This window comes from Pygocentrus nattereri, chromosome 4 (genome assembly GCF_015220715.1).
Source record: "Pygocentrus nattereri isolate fPygNat1 chromosome 4, fPygNat1.pri, whole genome shotgun sequence".
Lineage (NCBI taxonomy): Eukaryota > Metazoa > Chordata > Actinopteri > Characiformes > Serrasalmidae > Pygocentrus > Pygocentrus nattereri.
In genome coordinates this window covers 51,388,045-51,404,016 of record NC_051214.1, presented here as the reverse complement: position 1 = coordinate 51,404,016, position 15,972 = coordinate 51,388,045, and the positions used below count along the sequence as shown (strand labels likewise).

The 15,972-nt window shown below is 45.4% G+C and overlaps 1 protein-coding gene across 1 annotated transcript; it reads left to right on the top strand.

Moving 5' to 3' along the window:
- The first annotated feature begins 340 nt into the window (after nt 1-340).
- On the top strand, nt 341-15,937 carry kcnk5b (potassium channel, subfamily K, member 5b). The gene is made up of 5 exons (XM_017683120.2): nt 341-904; nt 11,017-11,128; nt 11,833-11,999; nt 13,148-13,316; nt 13,998-15,937. The coding sequence occupies exons 1-5, from the start codon at nt 719-721 to the stop codon at nt 14,717-14,719; spliced, it is 1,356 nt and encodes a 451-aa protein (XP_017538609.1). The 5' UTR covers nt 341-718; the 3' UTR covers nt 14,720-15,937.
- Nucleotides 15,938-15,972: the final 35 nt, after the last annotated feature.

Sequence of the window (15,972 nt, the reverse complement as noted above, 5' to 3'; positions counted from 1 at the left end):
TAAATAGCAAGATAGCAAAAAGGGTTCTTCTATTTTGTGCAACTTGTAACAACAGCAGAACCCTTTTTGGTGGTATATAGAACCATATACAGTACATTCTCCATCATTCTGAAGAACCATTTCACAATGCAAAGTATTATTTCATCAGGCAAAGGGTTCTTTGAGGGTTCATGGTTCTATCTAGAACCATTTTCCTTACTAAAGAACCATCTTTTTAAAGCGCGTGGTAGTAAATTAGGCATTGTTATCTGTAAGAATGAAATTCAGGGGCGTGGCGCCGCGGTCGTGGGCGTGGCCCCGCGCCGAAGGGCGTGGTTAGTTCCTCTCAGACTCTGGAAAGCTGAGCGGCGCAGCTGGACTAGTTTACCGACTCCTGAAGTTCTGCTGGGCCGAGGAAGCGCTTTAACACCAGAGCTTAACGTTTAATCCCAGCTCAGCTCCCCTTCCCGGAGATTCCAGGTGAGGGAGCCGCTCTGGAGTGGCTCTGAACTGACCTGTGTGATCCAGAAACTGGACTTTTAAAAGTCCTCCTGCCCAGCGCACGTGCCTTCTTCACCCGCCGCGTTTCAGGCAGTGCTGAGGGTCAAAGGGACCGAGGATCTCGAAGTGGCCTCGGAGAGCCCTGGCCGAACTTCCCCCGGGAGCCACGCGAGCTCTCCAGCCTCCTATCAGCTCCATGGGGTTCTGATCCGGTCAGGAAGCTCGGCAGTCGCGCGGCATGGCAGATAAAGGCCCGGTCCTCACTTCGGTCATCATCTTCTATCTGTTTATCGGAGCCGCGATCTTCCAGATCCTGGAGGAGTCCAACTTCGAGTCCGCAGCGCAGGAGTACAAACAGCAGAAACAGCTCCTCCTGCTGAAGCACCCCTGCCTGAGCAAGCAGGACCTGGACGGCATTATTGAGGTAAAGGCTGGCTTTGTCTGGAACTCTTCCGTTCCACCTTAAATGGCCTCAGGCGCGCGAGTGTAAGTGGAGTGAGACCCCAGCTGTGGTGTTCTGGGCTGAGTGAAGTCATGGAGGTGTGCAGTGGGTAATAAGTGTGGTGAAGCTCAGGCACGCGAGCCTTTTGTTGCCTCCCTGATGATGTAACTCAACAAGCTGGGGCAGAAACTCCGACCTGCAGGTTTTCCACCCCGGAGCCTTAAACACGGGCTGCAGTCAGGGGCAGGAGAAGCAGTTGCTTTAATCTCCAGGAGATGTTTAAAGCTGCTGTGTGTAAAGTTTGTGCTGTTTTGCAAGAGGAGAAGACCTGAAGAGGCCACGCTGAGAAGAAGCAGACAGACATGTTATTCCCACAGATAAAATGTTACATCAGCACAATTACTACCGTTTAAACAGAGGTGTCAAATTCAGGCCCAGAAAGTAAAAATCCTTCCCAGGATTTTGTTCCAACGTCCTGGCTTCTCTTGTTAGATCAAACCACCAGCACAGCTGTCCAGGCAGATGGAACAAAATTCTGGGAAGGATTTTTACTTTCTGGACCTGAATTTGACACCTCTGCGTTTAAACGATGTTTAAACAGGACACTGTGGGTTCAGTCAGGCAGAACCCTGCTAAAAAAGCACCACTAGAAACCACTAAAACCTGGTGCCTTTACATTCTTAAGGGAACTGGCTTAATGGTTTCCACTGCAGTCCTGTAGAACACCTTTAGGTCCCACTGGGAGACCATTAACCACCCTGTTAATCCATTACTACCATCCTGGAGAGTTCAGAGCCAGCACACCTGGCTTCAGTACTGAGGTGTCTCTGGAGGCCTTCGTTACCTGCATTAGGTGTGCTAGATTAGGGTAGGAGCTAAGCTCTACAGGGTGGGTGATTTCCAGGACCAGGATCGGGTCAAAACTCTCAGGAACAGACACGCTGTCCGCTTTCTGTGGTCTTAGCAGGGAGCTGTAATCTCTCCTGCTATAAAGACACACAGAGCTGGTCAGTGTGACGTTTATCATTATTGTGGTAAATTACATCACAACATGTTACTGTGAGCTTTTCTGATTGTAGGTCTTTGTCAGAGAGGCCAGGCCATTCAGGTTCTGTATCACTGCTGTTGGAAGAGAACCTCATATCTCCAGTTTTGTTTTTTCAGTTTCTGACAAAATTTGAAACTGGCCATTTCCCTTCCCATTGGGTGTGAACTTCACGGTGAATGGACTAAAACAAACGGCCCAGAATGGCCTGTAAAAGTCTGGTTCCATTGACTTACATTAAAAGTAGAGTAGGTCTTGTCCTTTTCCTGTGAAGTTATCATGTTGGAGATACGATGTGTTCTCCTGTGTTATGGAACTCATGGTTCTAAACAAAAGCATTGTCCTTACTTAAGAACCCTTGAAGAACCATCTTTTTTAAGAGTTTAATCCAGATATGTAATATTTGTCTTTATGACATCTTAAGAAAATTAATCAACCTTGTTATTGGTTTTCTTTGTTTAAATAATGTTATTTTAAAAATACCTAAAACAGTTATATAATAATAATAATAATAATAACAATAATAATAATAATAATAATAATAATAATGTTTTTTTACAGATATCATACATGTACACTCTTAAGAAATTAGGATACTGAGCAACATCATAGTTGGGGTTGTTATTATTACACGTGAAAACAGATCACGCATTACTTGTTTACTGCCTTGTGGTTAGTAATTGGTTACACTGCTCGTTACATGACGTCTGTGTTTCTCCACATCGTGGTCGTCTGAAATGAACCGTTGTGTAATCGCCAGTTAATATCACACCTTACGTGTGCCACACAGCCCATGTCAGCTTCCTTCTTCCTCAGGTTTTCCCAGTCCACCTTAAATGCTGCAGCAGTTACATTAAGGCCTTATAATAACAAATGCTGCATTATTTAAGGTGGAACAGGAGAATCTGATTAAGAAGCTGATTCAGCACAGACCCCCTCAGCACAGACCCCCATCCTAAACACACAAGTTACACAAACACAACTTCTTTATTTTACGCTTTTTATTAAAGACCAGCCCAAACAGCACCTCAGAGAAAAAGCCTGTTCATCTCTGCTCTTGTTACCTGTTGAGAATCCAGCTGTGGCTGCTCGGCTGGGGTCAGCATGCACTCAGCGTGAGCAACACTGTGGCTCTGGGGGTCTTTCGCTTTCATGTTAGCTTGCTGGCTGTGCAGGTGCCGTCTACAGCGCTTTTTACAACGGATGTCGTCACAAAGCAGCTTCACAGAATTCCAGTAAAGACAGCGTTTAACAGGAATGTAAATAATGTAAACCCCCCAGGTGAGCAAGCCAGGGGCAACAGTAGCAGGGAGAACCTCCCTCAGAGCTGAGGAGGAAACCTTGGGAGGAACCAGGCTCACCAGGGGGGACCCGTCCTCCTCTGGTCAGACTACCTACAGAGTTATTATACTACTAATATTAATAGCAGTAATATTAGTAGTAGGAATAGCTGGGAGTCTATGAGAACATCAGTGTAGGGTGGGCAGCTGGTGCAGGGCAGGTGTTGGTACCTGGGACATGGGCAGCTGGTCTGAAGTGGGCAGCAGGAGGGCTCGACAGTCAGTCGTCCATCAGTGTCCAGCCGGACATGTGGGCAGTTGTTTACTCGGGAAAAAGGGCAGGGAGAGGGAATTAGTTTTATTCTGTCTGTCTGTACGTAAAACAGGGAATGTGAACATTTCCAGAGTGTGGCTAACGACTCCGGCAGATCTATGACAGCTTAACTAACAGGAGAGAACCAGAAGGACACACAGACACGGCAGCACTCTGAGACAGTCTGACGTCCCAGGCAGCCAATGAAGTGATGATAGCACTGGACTGATATGATCAGATGTTCTAGTTTTAGTGAGAACCCTGGCTGCGGCGTTTTGGACTAGTTGGAGTTTGTTTAAATTCCTGCTCGTACATCCTGACAGTAGCGCGTTACAGTAGTCTAGCCTGGAAGTAATAAAGGCGTGTACTAGTGTTTCTGCATCACGCAGGGACAGGGCATTTCTGATCTTGGCGATGTTGTGAAGATGTAGAAAAGCTGTCCTAGTGTATAGATTATTGAATTAGTTTAAAACTCTTTTAGGGGATATTCATCACACACACACACACACACACACACACACACATATATATATATATCCATCCATCCATCCATCCATTTTCCAAGCCGCTTCTCCGTCAGGGTCGCGGGGGGGAGCTGGAGCCTATCCCAGCAGTCTTCGGGCGGAAGGCAGGATACACCCTGGACAGGTCGCCAGTCCATCGCAGGGCAGACAGACAGACACAGACAGTCACTCACACACTCACACCCAGGGACAATTTAGCACACCCAATTGGCCTGACTGCATGTCTTTGGACTGTGGGAGGAAACCGGAGAACCCGGAGGAACCCCACACAGACACGGGGAGAACATGCAAACTCCACACAGAGAGGACCCCGGTCACCCAGCCGGGGAATCGAACCCAGGCCCTCCTCGCTGTGAGGCGACAGCGCCACCCACCATGCCACCATGCTGCCCACACACATATATATATATATATATATATATATATATATATATATATATATATATATATATATATATATATATATATATATATATATATATATATATATATATATATATATATATCTGTAAAGATATTATATTACTCCATTATTTTTTCATAATTCTCGCTGGCTGTAATGTTTCCTTCAGGGCTTTTATTTCACAGATAGACTCCAGGATGATCCCTGCAGGTGTGCCACGTCTAGAACATCTTCAAAGGTGCGTCACAGTGTGGCAGCCTACAAACTTCCACAACAACAGGCTCTGGTGTGATGCAGGTTAGCGCACGTCTCCCGAAGCAGCGCCGCACTTACAGGCGCACTGCCCGGTTCCGGGGAGCAATTCCTCCTTTTTATTACTGCTAATTAAAGTCATGTAAAGCGCCGCGTGACTGTAAGCAGCGAACGGTAATGTTTACCTGTTTCATCACCTGGCTGACGACATCGCGGTGTCCTGAGCGTGGCAGACACGTGTTAGCACGAATGACCGGTCCACCCCTATAGAAGCACCTCCCGTCTGCGAGTCTGGACACACGGGCGTCTGTCCTGTTTCGCTGGACACATCAGTGTCCTTCGCTTTTCATCGCATTTTAAAATGTGATATTAATTTATCATAGAAACTTTTTAAAGCATTATATTATTTTTACCTTACATTATTTGTTTTGCATTATTATTATCAATTTCTATATTCAATTATACATTTACACTTTTTCTGAAAAAATAAGACAAAAAAATGAAATGTTCTCCGCAGCTGTGTGTGACCTTTCACCCCGCACAGCTGTCACTGACTGCAGTGCACACATAACATGCTGACAGTCATGAGTGTAACAGGTGGTGGACGAGACCACCGGTGTAAACATTTACTGTTCACTGACTTTAAAGAGCAAGAACACTGGTTTATTACACAGTGACTGAGCGGTTTGATGCAAAATGATGTCTTTACAGTGGTGGTGATGGGAACCAGGCGTCGCCATGACTACAACACAGATACAGACACTTTATTTACCATCCAGAACCACCAGAGAACCTACACGAGTCTTCTGAGCTTATATGGAATGTTGATGATGGAAAACAGTGGAAAATCTGGAATAATGAGTTTTCTTTGGGGACTATTTTGCCGCACAGCGCCCTGCATGTCTCCCTCCACCATGAATGGAGTTGAAGTTCTCTAAACTCTCATAAAACAGCGTCTCAGTCATCAGGCAGTGAATTCAGAACCAGTTCATGGAGGAACTTTCTGTGAGGAGCTTTTAGAGGGACGTCTGGTTCCCATCACCACCACTGTGGACAGCTCTGACTCAGTGAGTTTATCTAGAACAGAGAACCGCTCTGTTTACATCTGAACCACTTTCTCCACATGTAGTATACAGCAACACACAAAAATCCATAGTTAATCCGTTGCTGGCTGTTTTGTCTGTTCTTTGGCCCGAGAGTGAGAGAAGTGATCAGCAGTAAAGCCGAAGGAGAAAATTTGAAAAGTAATTGTACTTTAAGCTTAATAAAGCTGGTACTATGAAATCCAAGTGGGGTGCTAAGGTGTTATGTCAAAAAATGAAAAAATGTCAAAAATGGAGATAAAAGGTTTTCTTCAGACAGCAGCGAATTATGTTAGTATGTATGAGAGCTTGTACGCAGTGTCTATGAGGGCCAGCGGGAGTGTTTGTGAATGTACGTTGTACTCATGGACATGGAGGCCCGAGATTATAGTCGCTTAAATGATTGTATTTCACGGGGGACGAGTTTCAGCTCATGCTGTCCTCAACCTTCAGAATTGGTGCACAAAAATGTAGCCAAAAATATTCACATATCACATGAACACCAGACCATCGGTATCTGTATATATCTGAATACATAAATATTTTAGGCTATTTAGGCATTGAGGACAGCCTGAGCTGAAACGTCTGCCATGAAATAGAAAGATTGAAGCAGCTGTAATCTCTCGCTTATTTTATTGTTGAGAGCCGGTCTCCATGTTTTGCACTGTTGTATTTTGGAGAATTAAGAGTGTAAAAATACATGCAGTTTGTCCAAGTGAGCGCAGTGAGTGAGTGAGTGAGCGCAGTGAGCTGAGTGAGTGAGCGCAGTGAGTGAGTGCAGTGAGCTGAGTGAGTGAGTGAGCGCAGTGAGCTGAGTGAGCACAGTGAGTGAGCGCAGTGAGCTGAGTGAGTGCAGTGAGTGAGTGAGTGCAGTGAGTGCAGTGAGTGAGTGCAGTGAGTGAGCGCAGTGAGCTGAGTGCAGTGAGTGAGCGCAGTGAGCTGAGTGCAGTGAGTGCAGTGAGTGAGTGCAGTGAGTGAGTGCAGTGAGTGCAGTGAGTGAGTGCAGTGAGTGAGTGCAGTGAGCTGAGTGAGTGCAGTGAGTGAGCGCAGTGAGCTGAGTGAGTGCAGTGAGTGAGTGCAGTGAGTGAGTGCAGTGAGTGAGCGCAGTGAGCTGAGTGAGTGCAGTGAGTGAGCGCAGTGAGTGAGTGCAGTGAGTGCAGTGAGTGAGTGCAGTGAGTCAGCGCAGTGAGCTGAGTGAGTGCAGTGAGTGAGTGCAGTGAGTGAGCGCAGTGAGTGAGTGCAATGAGTCAGCGCAGTAAGCTGAGTGAGTGCAGTGAGTGAGTGCAGTGAGTGAGCGCAGTGAGTGAGTGCAGTGAGCTGAGTGAGTGCAGTGAGTGAGCGCAGTGAGTGAGTGCAGTGAGCTGAGTGAGTGCAGTGAGTGAGCGCAGTGAGTGCAGTGAGTGAGCGCAGTGTGTGAGCGCAGTGAGCTGAGTGAGTGCAGTGAGTGAGCTGAGTGAGTGCAGTGAGTGAGCGCAGTGAGTGAGCGCAGTGAGCTGAGTGAGTGCAGTGAGTGAGCTGAGTGAGTGCAGTGAGTGAGCTGAGTGAGTGCAGTGAGTGAGTGCAGTGAGTGCAGTGAGTGAGCGCAGTGAGTGAGTGCAGTGAGTGCAGTGAGTGAGCGCAGTGAGTGCAGTGAGTGAGCGCAGTGAGTGAGTGCAGTGAGTGCAGTGAGTGAGCGCAGTGAGTGAGTGCAGTGAGTGCAGTGAGTGAGCGCAGTGAGTGAGCGCAGTGAGCTGAGTGAGTGCAGTGAGTCAGCGCAGTGAGCTGAGTGAGTGCAGTGAGTGAGTGCAGTGAGTGCAGTGAGTGAGTGCAGTGAGTGAGTGCAGTGAGCTGAGTGAGTGCAGTGAGTGAGCGCAGTGAGTGAGTGCAGTGAGTCAGCGCAGTGAGCTGAGTGAGTGCAGTGAGTGAGTGCAGTGAGTCAGCGCAGTGAGCTGAGTGAGTGCAGTGAGTGAGTGCAGTGAGTCAGCGCAGTGAGCTGAGTGAGTGCAGTGAGTGAGCGGAGTGAGTGCAGTGAGCTGAGTGAGTGCAGTGAGTGAGTGAGTGCAGTGAGTGAGCGCAGTGAGTGAGCGCAGTGAGTGAGTGAGTGCAGTGAGTGAGTGCAGTGAGTGAGTGCAGTGAGTGAGCGCAGTGAGTGAGTGCAGTGAGTGAGTGCAGTGAGTGAGTGCAGTGAGTGAGCGCAGTGAGTGCAGTGAGTGAGTGCAGTGAGTGAGTGCAGTGAGTGAGTGCAGTGAGTGAGTGAGCGCAGTGAGTCAGCGCAGTGAGTGCAGTGAGTGAGTGCAGTGAGCTGAGTGAGTGCAGTGAGTGAGTGAGTGCAGTGAGTGAGTGAGTGCAGTGAGTGAGTGCAGTGAGTGAGCGCAGTGAGCTGAGTGAGTGCAGTGAGTGAGCGGAGTGAGTGCAGTGAGTGAGCTGAGTGAGTGCAGTGAGCTGCTGCTTGGCTCTGTTTGTGGTCAGGAGTAAATTCAGTGTAAAGGTGTTATTGGTGGGGCTGTGATTCGACTGAGGGGAGGACACACACGCTTTAACATTGAGGTGTTGTGTTAGACTGGGGGTGGCTATGTGTGTGTGTGTGTGTGTGTGTGTGTGGGTTGGGGTGGGGCTCTGAATGGTGACAGTGTTGAGAGCTTTCAGGGGAAGAATGCTGCCTTTAGGAACTCAGCCAGGGAGGAAGTTGTAAAAGTGTGGAGGCTGTGAGTAACACTGAGATCATAAACGTGACTCATTCCCCTCCTCCTCCCTTCCTGCTGCCGTCAGCGTGGCTCAGCTGGACCTGCAACTTTACAACGAAACGGCCCTGAAAGCAGGGACACTATCTAAACATCCACGTGACTGTGCTTCTGTTCTGCGTCTTCATTACCTTCAAACACAGGCGGTTCTACATGTGATGCATTTACAGGCAGAGGAGAAAGAATAAGTACAAACCAACAGTGGAACCGAAGCTGAGAATACAGCACACGAGAAACGCTGCCAAGGAATGTTCAGAATGACCCAGCTGACCAATCAAGGAATTATTCACTATCTACTATGAATTCTTCAGTATCTGTTATGAATTCTTCAGTATCTGTTGTGAATAATTCAGTAACTGTGATGAATTATTCAGTCATTAGAATCAGAGCTTTGTGTGTCAGCACTGATGTTCAGTAGATTTCTGTGTTGTATCTGTGTGAGATTCTCTGTGAATAACAGTGTAACAGAAAGAAAGTGGGTTGTGAAAGTAAACAGAGAGAGGTGTGGGATGTGGGGCGTGGCTGTGCAGGTGTGGTTTAGCATTTCAGGCGGGTTCCTAACAGAGTGAGTTTAGTAGAAAACAAAGCAGCTCATCTACTGATTTACATCCGTAGCAAACAGCTTCCCGTTTCCTTCAGTACGCTGATACACACAGACGCGAGAACGCTTCAGAACAAACAAACATGTTTACCTTAATTCTTCACACACAGACCCCTCGCCACTCCCACCCCAAGCCGAGCTGATATCTTTACACTCAGCGCTCACTTTATGGGCTCCACCATGTGGTGTTTGGTTACAGTGGTGCTCCATTCTAAGCGCAGTAGAGACGCTCACACGGTAGTGTGTCTTGGTACTGGTACGAGTGTGTTGGATCAGTGTAACTGCTAGGTTGAAAGTGGACTGTCCACTCAAAAATATCCAGACTAAAGCCTGTCCTGTTGTCAGAACCTGCCTGTTGATGAAGGGTCAAGGCAGGAGGAGGATGACCAGACGCACTGCAGTCTGTACAGAGACTGAGAACAGTGAAAAAATCTGAAATTCAGGACCGACGAAGAGACTGAGAGTTTTTTGGGCTCTGTAAATGAAGCTGAAATGCAGGGCTGGGTCTGGTCACTCTAATCATAGTCTGAGCTTCATGGGTGGGGGAGTTGGGGGGGGTGTTAAATGTCCTGTTTAAGGCTGTGCTAGTGGAACTGCAGTTGGGTGACTGACAAAAAAACAACTAGATTACAGACAGTCTAAGAAATAAAATGTCCTGATTAATCTGTTCATAAACAGAGTTTAAGCTTCTTTCACACACACACACACCCACACCCAGAGACACACACACACACACACACACACTTGCCCAGAAATTCAGGGGTCAAACACTTGGGAACAGCAGCTGAGAAATTACAGCTGAATGTTTCTGTGTTTTCAGTCTAGCTCAGGTGCTGTGAGGAGTTACTGGGCTGCACCTGGGAAAAGAGACAGCGCAGCCGATAAAGGTTCAAAATGTATATATGTACCACTTTTTACGCTGAGTGCTGTGACAAAGCAGCTTTACAGAAAATCAGAGTTTGAGCCCCCATGAGCCTCGTCGAGAAAAACTCCTTAAGAGGAAGAGGAGGAGCCTCGAGAGGAACTGAGGAAGAAAGCAGCCTGTGATTAGACAGCAGCGCTTAGATTAAGCAGCGATGACTGATGTCTGTTAGAGGCCGATCAGAGCAACACTGGGAAACGGAGTCGGTCAGTGTTACCCTGAAAACCAGTAACTGCTGTTAGAAGAGAAGCACAGAAAAAATGAGAGCTACTTCCACAAACTTCAACAACTGCTGCTAAGTTTTCCGTTTTAATGAGAGGAAAAGGAGGTGGGTGTGAATTTTGTACATTATTCAGAAATCAGTCAATCAGTCAACCTTGATTTTCAAAATACTTTGAGGGTGTCATTTTCAATGTAGCTGAGCATTTACAGCATTAAAGGGATTGAAAAAGAAAAATCTAATCTTATCAAACTAAAACTAAAATAAAGAATCGAAAAAACAGACAAGATTAATAATCAGAAATAAAGGCTCTAGACTGTCACTGGGGCAGTGCCCCTCTTGTCACTGGGGTGGGACCCTCGAGGCTCCATCTCAGTGCCTTTAGTCAGGGAACATAACTGAACCATAATCCACTGAAATGATCTGTTGTAAGTTGTATTGACTCCACACGCCTCGCCTCGCCTCCAGGCTTTTACTCTACTGCTCTGTTTTCAGAGATTAGATTAAAACATACTTTTAACCTGCACTGTACCTTTATTTCTAACAGAAGGATCCCAATAACGGCTCTGTGCGATTCAAGAGGTTGAGCTCATATAACAAACGTCAACACAGTAAACCTCAGCGTGTGGTAACAGGTCAAACCTGGGAATACGAGTCACTGCACCCCTGTTGTTCGTCTGAATGTGAGCACTTTGAACAGCTGTTCTAACTTGGAAACGTTTCTGTCCGCAGGTGGTGGCTAAAGCAGCTGGCCAGGGTGTGACCATCACAGGAGAAAAACCTTTCAAAAGCTGGACCTGGACAAATGCTTTAGTCTTCGCTGCCACCATCATCACCACTATAGGTAAGCAGGGCCCGGTTTCACCAAAGAGTCTTAAGAAAGAAAATCTTCTTAAATGTGTTTTTTCATAACTTCAAATTTAGGAGAAATTTAAGAACCAAGAATTTAAAACAAGTGTTATTCTTGAAAATATTATGATCTTAAGTGTTTCTTAATATTACGACACACTCACACATCTCAGGCCTCTGCTGCACCTCATCCTCGTCCACCACCCCACAATTATATTTTCTAGGGTTTTTTTCTGTTTCTTCTGTTGTCACCTCTAGACATTGTTTGCTAATTTTTTAAAAACTTGTTTTGATATTTTTCCTCCTCTGAGCAGATTTAACTACATAACGAAAATAACAGTTAATACACACTGAAACTGTATCTTGTGGCGTTTATGGTACAGTAAAATGCAACTATCCTAAATTCAGTTCATACTGAAGTCGTCATGGAGACCAGAGTTTAGAAATAGGATGCTTCTCTAATAGAACTCCGGAATCTTTTTTTCCATCTTAAATGGTGCAGCAGTTATTAAGAAGGTGCTGAATAGGAAGCCTGTCAATAAAGATCAATAAACACAGACTAAAGTACACAAAAGGTTTATAGTGTCATAAAGTGTCAGTTATTTGTATGACAGTTAATTATCAGCTCAAATTGAATGGCCTGCAGGTGAGCTGAGCTCCAGCGGTCACCTCCCTCTCCAAACTACGATGTTGTTTCAGGTTATGGGAATGTTGCTCCGAAGACAGCGGGAGGGCGAGTGTTCTGCATCCTATTCGGGCTCTGCGGAATCCCACTCTGCTTCACCTGGATCAGCGAGCTGGGCACGTTTTTTGGGAGCAGAGCGAAGCGCCTGAGCCAAGTGCTGCTGCACAAAGGCCTCCGTGTGGTATGGCGCCACCATCAGGCCACAACACATGGGTGGTTTGTGTCATGCCCAAATCCAGAACTCCGGGTCTGAGCCGTTTATCTCTTATAAGAAAAGGAAACCGAAACTCTGTGGTAACAACGTTTCAGAGCTGATACGTTTTGCCGTAAATTTCCCCCCAAAATCCTCTAAATTATGAGGTCATTAAGGAGTTGAAATATCAGTTGTGGATCCAGAGAATTGAACGACTGCAGGTGATCAAAAACATGTTAATACAATAGACGCATTTTGTGATTGGGCCATTCTCGTACTTTGGCTACAACCACTCGGATAATATATAAGTATAAATATAAGTAATGCTGCAAGCAGGCTAACATTTCTACACAACAATACGCCTGCTATTAAACTTTAACTCTACATGTAGAACATATTCACATGATTCCACTGAATGATCTACAAACTGATCTTGGACTTCAGACTATTTTTTTTTTGCTTTGAGTGACCCTATATGATTATTTTATTAACACTAATGACTGAACATTGTTGTGCCACCATCAAAACAATCATAACACTACCCAAGCTTTACCAAATGTTTCAACTGTGACCGTTTCAGTAGTTACGATTTTATCATAAATGCAACCAGTACTAGAAAACAATTCAATTCAATTCAAGTTTATTTGTGTAGCGCTTTTTACAACGATGTTGTCACAAAGCAGCTTTACAGAAGTTTGAAAACACAACTTTGAACAGCTGTAAACGCATAAAATCACCATATTTTTCATTGAAATTATGAATAAAGTACTGAACCGCAGAAAATGTGACAATTCTTAATGTTCCACACTGATTTTCAGAGTTTGGGACACATTTATTTGTGTTAGCTCATGTAGCATTATATGTAATTCAGAGACAAAAGTGTACACACGGTAAAAAGCATTGGAACCTTGTTGTTACCACAGAGTGAGATAGCAGCTATTTTCAATAACATTATCTCATATAGATAACCAGCTCAGATCCAGAGATCCTACAATGAGCATGACACTAACTACGGAATGATGTGCGACTTCAGAGCTCCATCACACACCTATACATTAATTAACCTACGATATTTTTAAAAAAGTTTTTTTTTAATTCATAAAAGACTGATAAGGTTTCCTTTTTGTGTCTGTCAGAAAAATGTCCAGTTTATCTGCACAACTATCTTCCTGCTGTGGGGTCTGCTGTTTCACCTGCTCATCCCACCCTTCATCTTCATGGCTGTGGAGGAGTGGACCTACCTGGAGGGCCTTTACTTCTGCTTCATCACCCTGACCACTGTTGGGTTCGGGGACTATGTAGCAGGTAACTGAGGTGTAGCTGTGCTGATCTGTAGGTCTGCGAAAGCTGGCCAACAAACTCAACATTGCACAAGTGCTCTACAACACAGGCACTCGTTCCAGCAAACCGTAATACTCTACAGGAAGTGTAGGGGGCGATACAGCTTCTGTTATTTCACTGAACCATAACTGACAAAATCACATGATACATCACAGTCGCTGTTTATTTACACTTTGAATGTCGTAAGAGGACACTGGTACTTATTTTTGTGTAACTGAAAGTTGAATATGACAATTAATCAAAATATTGTCGAAAAGTTAATCAGTTATAGAAATGACCGTTAGCTTCTGTTCCACTAATCTAAGATCTGATCTAAGTCTCACTGTTGTTTTTTTTTCCCAGGATAATTTGAGCTCAGTCAGTAGGAGAAACCTCAGGAAACACAATAAGAACTGGAAGCACAGTCACATTAAGAATATCAGGTCTCAGAAGTTCGTCTGAACCCAAATACAGCCTAAAACCTTCTGATCGAGCTCAAATGTTTGGGTAAAAAACCTGCACTATGTAAGATTTGGGGATTTGGAGACCTCTGTGGTGGACATGTGTAACTGCAGCATTCCAGAGACCATTTTGTAGCTGGGGTTGTACTTTACGCTCTGAAGTCTCTAAAGTCTTTAAGCGCTAAAGCTCTGTGTCTCTTTACAGGTGTGAACACAAATGTGGAGTACCAGGCACTGTACCGCTTCGCTGTGGAGATATGGATATACATGGGCCTGGCGTGGCTCTCCCTGTTCTTCAGCTGGAATGTCCACATGGTGGTGGAGGCCCACAAAGTGCTGAAGAAAAGGAGGCAGATGCGTCACAAGCTTTCTCCGTACAACATCGATCAGGTCCAGAAAGCCCCCTTGCCTCAAACGGCCAGCATCGTCGATATCTTCAAGTTCATGTCGGAGAAGGGCGAGGACTACAGTGACGTCATTACAGCGATTGGTGCGGCCGAGAAGAGGAAAAAGCAGCAGGAGGAGGAGCTGACCCGCTCCAAAAGCTGCAGCGACCTTCTCAAACAGATGGTGGTACCACTTGACCAATCCCCTCGCCAGAAGCGCCGCAGATTCAGCATTGGGGACAACGTGTATATGGTCATCTCTAGGGCCAGAGGATCCACCGGTGATCTAGAGGAAAGGCGATCACTTCAGGAACCCAAAGGAGATCCAGAACTTGACATGGAGAGTCTCTTAGACAAAGGAGCTCCTCACAGACCAGCACGCTGTGTGTGGGATTCCAGAGCGTCCTATAACCCTGTTTTCCAGAATCCCAGAATAATTCTGAACTCTGACGAGAGCTTAGGGAACCAGAACGGGTCCAGATTTTCAGTGGTCAAGGTGGATGAAACTAATTTGTTAGAAAAAGGCCACGGCCTGGGATGAAGACGGCTCAGACCAGCAGATAAGAGACTGCGTTTGAGGAGCTGGTCCACACGATTTCCTTAAATAGCCACTATATTAGCCAGGCTAAGCTAAAGCCAATCTGCGCATTTGGTCCGTTTAACCTTTAGAAGTGTCCGTTATCGCCAGTCATAGTGAAACAATGCTGTCATTTTACAGTAAGTATTTCTAGCAGCAGAGAAATCATGTGGAAAGTGCCGATTCCAAACTTTCAGTCCATTCGATTTTGATCCAGATTTGAAGCTTTTGTTTTGTATGCAATATTTTTTTTTTACATCAAACAAAAATCAAAAGCCGATTAGAATCTGTTCATACAGAATTAAAACATAAATGTAACTCATTGAATAACAAAAGGAACAATTTTCAACCCTTTCAATTCGACGTAATGTATACGGCATCAAAAGGCGTCGTACATAAAAGAAAACTGTTTAGTGAACGCTGCATGCTAGAGGTGTGTTTTCATCTTTCCTGGAAGGGAAGTGTTGTTCCAGCAACAAGTCACAATCACAGACCCTGATTTTCGACAAGTGAGGAACACAGCCTCTGATTCTTCAACGAGTCAGGAACTGATTGGTCTGATTGGTCGAGAAGTCCGGAACACAGCCTCTACCTGGTTGATGAACCAAGAACGCCGCCTCTGATTGGCCAGCAAGCCACGAAACCAGCTTCAGATTGGTTGACGAGCCAAGAACATAGCTAGTGTTGACGTTGTCATAATGGATATATTTCACAAAGTCTATAAAAAGACCAGAATTCCAAAGCTTCTGAAAGGGGTACAATCTCAGTGGGGCCCTCATTAGAATGGCACAGCACTAGCTTTCAGGGAAAAAATGAAAGTTAGTCTGTAGCATGCAGCGTTCCTGTCCTATGACGTCGAGCTGACAGGGTAAAGATGAGAACAGTAGATGATTAGCAAATAAACTGTACAGATGTTCTTTGGTCTGGAGCAGAGCGCAGAGACGACCCTGCTCTGTGTAGTCATCACACAGGCCTTCGGCTGTCCACATTTCATTCACACCTTTGGCTGTCTGTCCTGCATTGGTTAAAGTTGTCCAGAATGAGAGAGCAGACAGAGGATGTTCATCTGATGTGTTGGTTATGTGTACACACTGTCATCTCTCATTTCATTATAGTGCCGTGTGACACATTCTGTTTGATGTAAATTAAAATAAATAAATAAATAAATAAATAAAATAAAAAATCAGGGCGGCACGGTGGTGTGGTGGGAGGGCCTG

Coding starts and splice junctions, on each gene's coding strand:
- kcnk5b (XM_017683120.2), top strand. CDS start 719: ATGGCAGATAAAGGCCCGGTCCTCACTTCGGTCATCATCTTCTATCTG. Junction 905..11,016: donor ACCTGGACGGCATTATTGAG/GTAAAGGCTGGC, acceptor TTCTGTCCGCAG/GTGGTGGCTAAAGCAGCTGG. Junction 12,000..13,147: donor TGCACAAAGGCCTCCGTGTG/GTATGGCGCCAC, acceptor TGTGTCTGTCAG/AAAAATGTCCAGTTTATCTG.